The 6900-nt window shown below is 54.9% G+C and overlaps 1 protein-coding gene across 1 annotated transcript; it reads right to left on the bottom strand.

The window, feature by feature from the left end:
* Positions 1-2702: 2702 nt before the first annotated feature.
* On the bottom strand, positions 2703-6665 carry Egr1 (early growth response 1). The gene is made up of 2 exons (XM_006977906.4): positions 5927-6665; positions 2703-5250 (listed from the first exon to the last, which is right to left on the bottom strand). Exons 1-2 carry the CDS (start codon positions 6231-6233, stop codon positions 3947-3949), a joined length of 1611 nt encoding a protein of 536 aa, XP_006977968.1. The 5' UTR covers positions 6234-6665; the 3' UTR covers positions 2703-3946.
* Between the last annotated feature and the right edge of the window lie 235 nt (positions 6666-6900).

Genomic DNA, 6900 nt, shown 5'->3' with positions numbered 1-6900 from the left:
TCCCAGCACTCAGGAGGCAGAGGCAGGCGGATCTCTGTGAGTTTGAGGCCAGCCTGGTCTACAGAGTGAGTTCCAGGACAGCCAGGGCTACATAGAGAAACCCTTTCTCAACCCCCTCCCCCCCCAAAAAAAAAGAACTTAGAGGAACGCTGGAGGGTTGTGGTTGTTTTCCTTCAAATCTAAATCTGTCTGTCTGTCTGTCTGTCTGTCTCTCTCTCTCTCTCTCTCTGCCCCTTTTACCCTTTTCTTCTTCTTCTTTTTTTTTTTTTGGTTTTTCGAGACAGGGTTTCTCTGTGTAGCTTTGCGCCTTTCCTGGGACTCACTTGGTAGCCCAGGCTGGCCTCGAACTCACAGAGATCCGCCTGGCTCTGCCTCCCGAGTGCTGGGATTAAAGGCGTGCGCCACCACCGCCCGGCCCCCTTTTCTTCTATGCGGTGGTCTTGGTCTTTCCCATATTGCTGAGACCCAGACAATGGCCCCAGGCAGCATTCTTTCCAAGTCTCAACTTTTACTAGGATCACAGATTTTATCAGCACTGTCCTGAGACTTCCATTGCAGATGCCCCTCCTAGGAATGGGAGATGAAATTAACTTCTTATTTGGGGTGCTTCTTCTGGGATCAGGTTTTGGTACATGGTACGAAAGAGCTACATCCAGAGACCCTGCCAGCATACCTAGACTGGTCCATAAAACAGGGCAATTTTTTTTTGGGGGGGGCGGGCGTGTGCCTTCTTTCAATCATGCAGAAGAACTTGAGTTTGGAGTGTTTGAATCTAATGAAACCTTGATGCCAAGACCGATAAAAATTGGCCAGCAAGCTTGGCAGAGTTTCCCAGCCAGCCATCTGCCTAGGAATGACCTTGTTATCAAGGCCAATACCAAAAGCCACCCCGGATACAAGAGAGCAGCGCGACTCTTGGGGAAACAGGTCTGGTGAGCTCATTCTGGAGCCCTGGAACAGGAGATAGCCCAGTGGAAAGGATTGCCTTCACTTCTTCCTTCCCACCCAAGTGTACTTCCGATGTACTTTGCTTCTTGGGAATCCGGGGTGAGAACCTCTAAGGAATGTGCAGCAGGCACAGACCTGTGTGAGCCTAGAGTGAGATGGAGAAGGTAGGCGGGACTAGGAAGGGAGCTGCCAACACAAATGTCCTATGGGGACTTGGCAGTTTTGCCAGGAGGCTGACAGGGATGTGCCCTTGTCTAGAGAAGGTACCTGGCTCCTCCTGGTCTGAGGAATCTGGAGTCATGGGAAAGGGCAGAGAAAAGTGTTGGCAGGGAAGGACCAGAATGTAAAAGAACTAGGCTAAGGCCAAGGGACTACTGGCGTCTCCCAGGACCTAGGAGATGAGGGGTGAGAACCCAAAGGGCCCTCAGAGGAAGCCGAAGGGGTGGAGGTTGAGTTTACCTTAACTCCGCTTAGTTCCTGATTATCGTGCTGGGTAGAAGGGATACTCTGGTGTCCGGGGTGAGAAGGTGAGTGTGGAGCTAAGGCTTGAGAATTCCAGCACGCCAAATTCACTGTACCATCTGCCCAAAGGTTGTGGGTATCTGATCGGTTCAAGGAAGACGTAAGACACATTAGAGCTGGAGGCGGCACATCCACATTCCCATAACCACACTCTGCACTTATGGCCGGGGTCTTCCCTGCCTCGGAAACACAGAGGCATTGAGGTCCACCCCTCCTTAGGCTTCCCAGTTTAACTTTCCCACCTTCCCGAAGTCCCCGGCTGAATTGGGTGACGGCCTTTGTGCTTCCAGAGAGAGCCGCATGCTTGCCTTATTGTGTAACAAACCTTACTGTTGTAATTTTTTGGCCCACATCTCCATCTCCCCAACCATCTGCATTCCTGGAACAGGAACTGTTCTTGTCTGTCTGTCATGGCCAAGCCAAAGGCTCTCACTGAGTAGACAGGTGCTCACATACCCACAAGGCTCACTCCAGCAGTGAGTGTCCCTTAGGGACCAGGGTCAAGAGAACCTAGTACTGTGGACCTCTTATCCAATGGGAACGTGCTTTTGCCACCTCCTACCCACCCTGCCCTGTCTCCTAGGAAGCTGCCAAGAATGGCCTTTCCAACTGGCAAAGGGATGAGCTTTCCTTCCTGGAAGGTTTTGGCTGGAGAACTGGCCCTTGCTTCTAAGTTGCTAGGGCCACGCAAGGGATGGAGAAGTTGAATCAACCCTGACCTTGTAACTGTTTCCCAAAGCCTGTGTCCTCCACCTCTTATCTCCCCCAAGAACATCTGGCAGGGACCAGATTTCTCCAATTCTGGATAGAGATGAGGGGTAGAATTGGCTAATGCCTCTGGCCACATGGCCACCTTTTAGCTCCAACTAACCAGCACAAAGCTACAGTCCACTACACTGACGCCCAGACCTGGTATGAAGAGGAGTGACTGCTTTTTTTTTTTTTTTTTTTGAGACAGGGTTTCTCTGGCTATCCTGGAACTCACTTTGTAGACCAGGCTGGCCTCAAACTCACAGAGACCTGCCCGCCTCTGGAGTGCTGGGGTTAAAGGCGTGCGCCATCACAGCTGCCTAGGCGTTCCTGCTTAATTGTGCATGGTCTATGCCCGGCACCAACACACATACACAAGCCTGCACGCACTTCTCTAAAGCACCCGTCTGAAGAAAACCTCAACCCCTTTTTCAGGCAGGAATGACTCCTGCACAGCCCTCCCCTAGGCCAGAAAACACAAAACCAGTTACAGCTTCTTTATTTTCCTTTTAATTTTTCTGAAGGATATACACCACATATCCCATGGGCAATAAAGCGCATTCAATGTGTTTATAAGCCAAACAAGTCACTTTGTTTAAGCAAACACGAGTACAAAGTAAAATAAAACCACAAAATGATGAACTTCATGTTCATAACATACAAAAATCGCCGCCTACTCAGTAGGTAACTACAACATTCCAACTCCTGAATAGATGTAGAAATTTACATTTTCAGTTAAAAAAATAGACTTTTGAGAGTTCAGATTTTGTTTTAAATTTTTTTCTTCTTACATTCTGGAGAACCGGAGCTCAGCTCAGCCCTCTTCCTCATTTTTCTCTCAAAGCCTCCCCGCAAACATCACTCCTACCCCCTTAAGGCTAGAGGCGAGCATGTCCTTCACAATTGCACATGTCAAGCCATCGGCAAGGCGTGTCACACAAAAGGCACCAAGACGTGAAACTTTTTAAACCAAAGGGACTGGCAAATTTTTTTTCTTCCAAAAAAAAAAAAAAAAAACCAAAACAAAAACCAAACAAACCATACTTTACCACATGTGAGAGTACAGTCGAGCGGTATTTACAAGAAGGTTAACAGAAGAACACTCTGACACATGCTCTGGTTAATACCTAGGACTGCTGCTTCAAGAGATGCTCCAAACATATGGTCACAGCAGCGTCATCACAAAATAGAGGATCACCATTGGTTTGCTTGGCTCTGCTCCCCTCCCACCCCCCCAAAGTGAGGACGGAACTCCAAATAATACAATAGAGTATGCAAATTATCTTCACGTCAATACCTCAAGGAAAACAAAATCCATGGCACAGACACTGTACAAAAAGATACAGGGCAGGGTTCCGAGGGCCCCAACCCCATTTTGCCAACTCGAGGTCGTAGCACTGAAGGGGAGCAAGGGTCAGGCGTATGGTGGAGATGATACTGAAATGGTTTATCCAATACCCATGCAAGTCAAGTTCTTTGGAGAGAGGTGAAGAACTTGGACATGGCTGTTTCAGGCAGCTGAAGTCAAGGGGACTAGGAACGGGGAAGCAGGGACGGTAAGTGAAAGGGCCGTTGGCCAACAGACCTTCTCCTCTTCACTAGAGGAAGGACTTGGCTCTGACCTAGAGGAGCCCCTTCCGATGGCCATCTCCCTCCTGTCCTTTATTGTCTTTCGAGGTTGTTTTCCCCCTCCCTTTTCGTTCTTCCTTTCTTTCTTTTACCCCCTTTAGCAAATTTCAATTGTCCTAGGGGAAAAGGTGGCTGCCATGTCCGAGAGCCCAGCTGAGGTGCTGAACGAGTTGGTCACAGCGGCAGAGGGGAAGCTGCTGACCTGGGCCGGGAAAGCAGGAGGGACCGAGGCGTAGGTGGTGGCCACCGAGGGCGAGGGGAAGCCACTGTGTGCCGGGGATGGGTAGGTCGAGGAGCCAGGCGAGGAGTAGGAGGTGGGTACCGGGGACGGAAAAGAGGTGGTGGCGGGGGATGGGTAAGAGGTAGCCACTGGGGACGGGTAGGAAGAGAGGGACGAGGTGGCCGAGGAGGCCACACCAGTTTTGTCCGCTTTCTTGTCCTTCTGTCGTAAGTGGATTTTGGTATGCCTCTTGCGTTCATCACTCCTGGCAAACTTTCTCCCGCAAATGTCACAGGCAAAAGGCTTCTCGCCTGTGTGGGTGCGGATGTGGGTGGTAAGGTGGTCACTGCGACTGAAGTTGCGCATGCAGATTCGGCACTGGAAGGGCTTCTGGCCTGTGTGGATGCGGATGTGGCGGGTGAGCTCGTCGGAGCGAGAGAAGCGACGATCGCAGGACTCGACTGGGCAGGCGTATGGACGTTCGTGGGGGGGTGTCTTGCTGGGCCGGTTAGGGTACTTGCGCATGCGGCTGGGTTTGATAAGCTGGGACTGGTAGGTGGTATTAAGAGCTTTTAAGTCCTGGGAGCCCGATTGAGTGGCAAAGGCTTTAATAGTGGACAGTGGAGTAAGTGAAGGCTGCTGGGTACGGTTCTCCAGACCCTGGAAGGGCTTCTGGTCTGGGGTGGCCAGGCCCAGGTCTGCCTGTTGCTGTGAAAACAGATAGTCAGGGATCATGGGAACCTGGAAGCCACCCTTGGTGGCAGGGTAGGCAGGAGGCGGGTACTGCAGGGCTGTGCCTGCCGAGCCTGGGAAGGCCTGGCTTTGGGGCTCAGGGAAAATGTCAGTGTTGGGAGTGGGAAAGGTGGGCGCCGCTGAGTAAATGGGGCTGCTGTCGTTGGACGGCACAGCACAGCTCAGGGGCGGGCTCTGGGAGGCAGAGGAAGACGTTGACGCCGCTGGAGAAGGTGCGGAGGACGAAGAGGCTGGAGGATTGCTCATGCTCACGAGGCCACTGACCAGGCTGAAGAGGGGTTCAGGCCACAAAGTGTTGCCGCTGTTGGGCGCAGGCTCCAGGGAGAAGCGGCCAGTGTAGGTGATGGGAGGCAGCCGAGTAGTTTGGCTGGGATAACTCGTCTCCACCATGGCCTTCTCATTATTCAGAGCGATGTCAGAAAAAGACTCTGGGAGGAAAGAGAGCAGAGAGGCCTTGGTTACTGGAGAGCAATCACTGGACGATGAGAACCCAAGCGGCCAGGCAAGAGGTCGCCCGGCTACCACGGACTCCCGATGTGGTTAATAATTGATAGCAGCAGATTGCAATGTTCCTGGACCCGCTCCAGTGGCAGAGCCTATTTCAACAGCTGACGCAAACAGAGAATCCCCCCTCTACTGCAGCTAGGAGAGCGCTCCGCAGCGAGGCTGCGCGGGCGAGGGAATCCCGCCAGCACCCTAGTGGCCACAGCTAATGCGCGCCCCCTACCCCGGGCGGCAGGGACATCCCTGTTCACAGATTTGAGCCCTTCCTTGGGGACCAGCGGTAAGCCACGCAGCGCCGCTCGCGCGCGGGGGAGGGGGCAACCCTGCTCATCAAAACAAACCCTCCCCCCCTCCAACCACCCACGCAGCTTGAGCTCTCCATCCAAAACAAACGCTCTGCCCTCCGCGCACCGCAAGGATGGTGGGGGGGGGGTTGTCCCCAGACATCCCTCTAACACAAGACCTTGGAGCTGTGTGGAATAGAGGGAAACCCCGGTCCCATCCCTAAGGTCTAGGAGCAGGTACCCCCCCTGCAGCAAAGGGCTGGACGTTAGGGTAATCACGAAGGGGTATTCACCCTCGGCGCAGACCACCGCTTACCTGTGGTCAGGTGCTCATACGGTTGTTCTCCCGGCTCTCCCTGAGCATTGAAGGCGCTGCTGCCGCTGTTGCTGCCGCCCCCACTACCGCCCCCGCTGCTGTTGCTGCTGCTGCTGCTGCTGCTGTTGCCGCCGCTGCCCTCTGGGGCTCCGGCAGCACCGAGGAACTGGGGAGCCCCGTTGCTCAGCAGCATCATCTCCTCCAGTTTGGGGTAGTTGTCCATGGTGGGTGAGTGAGGGAAGGAGCCGAACGGGTCAGAGATCTGCAGCGGGGACATCAACTGCATCTCGGCCTTGGCTGCTGCCATCCCGGACGAGCGAGCTGGAGAGCTGATGTTGGGCGGTGGGCGCAGCCCGGGGCCGAAGCTACTGAGGGCACACTCGCCGGGGGGTTGGCCGGGTCACATGCGGGGCGCAGGGCACACTGCGGGGGAGTGTAGGTGGGCCCCCAGGCTGCCGGTGGCCGCGGCCCGTGGTGGACGCAGGGCTGCAGCGGAGGCTGGGGTAGGGGCCGATCTTGCGGCGGCGGAAGCTGGCGGTGGTAGCGGCGAATCGCGGCGGCGGCTCCCCAAGTTCTGCGCGCTGGGATCTCTCGCGACTCCCCGAATCGGCCTCTATTTCAAGGGTCTGGAACAGCACGGCTCCGCCTCCGCCGTGACGTACATGGCCATATATGGGAAGCAGGAAGCCCTAATATGGAAGGACCGGCCGGGAGGACCCGGAGTGACGTGAAGCACCCCCATCCGAGAGCGGTGGGCACCTGCACCCCGAGACCCGCTCCAGCATCTCGAGCACTCAAGCTCTGGGGAAGCCGACTATTGGGACGGCGGCGATGGCCGCCGGGGCTAGGCGCCCGGAGTTCCCAGGCTGCCCCCGCCCCAACCCCCCTCGCCCCTCCTCCCAGAGCCGGAAGCGGCAGGGCCATATTGGGCCGCTCCAAATAAGGCGCTGCCCAAATAAGGTCTGTTCCGGCGG

This window comes from Peromyscus maniculatus, chromosome 19 (genome assembly GCF_049852395.1).
Source record: "Peromyscus maniculatus bairdii isolate BWxNUB_F1_BW_parent chromosome 19, HU_Pman_BW_mat_3.1, whole genome shotgun sequence".
Classification (NCBI taxonomy): domain Eukaryota; kingdom Metazoa; phylum Chordata; class Mammalia; order Rodentia; family Cricetidae; genus Peromyscus; species Peromyscus maniculatus.
Note: the sequence above shows the minus strand (reverse complement) of the source record. Positions and strands in the feature narration are given on the sequence as shown.

Bases quoted from the DNA above. Each gene is read 5' to 3' on its own strand.
- Egr1 (XM_006977906.4), bottom strand. From the start codon at position 6,233: ATGGCAGCAGCCAAGGCCGAGATGCAGTTGATGTCCCCGCTGCAGATC. The intron at 5,251-5,926 runs GTAAGCGGTGGT...CTTTCCTCCCAG, and splicing joins GTATGAGCACCTGACCACAG to AGTCTTTTTCTGACATCGCT.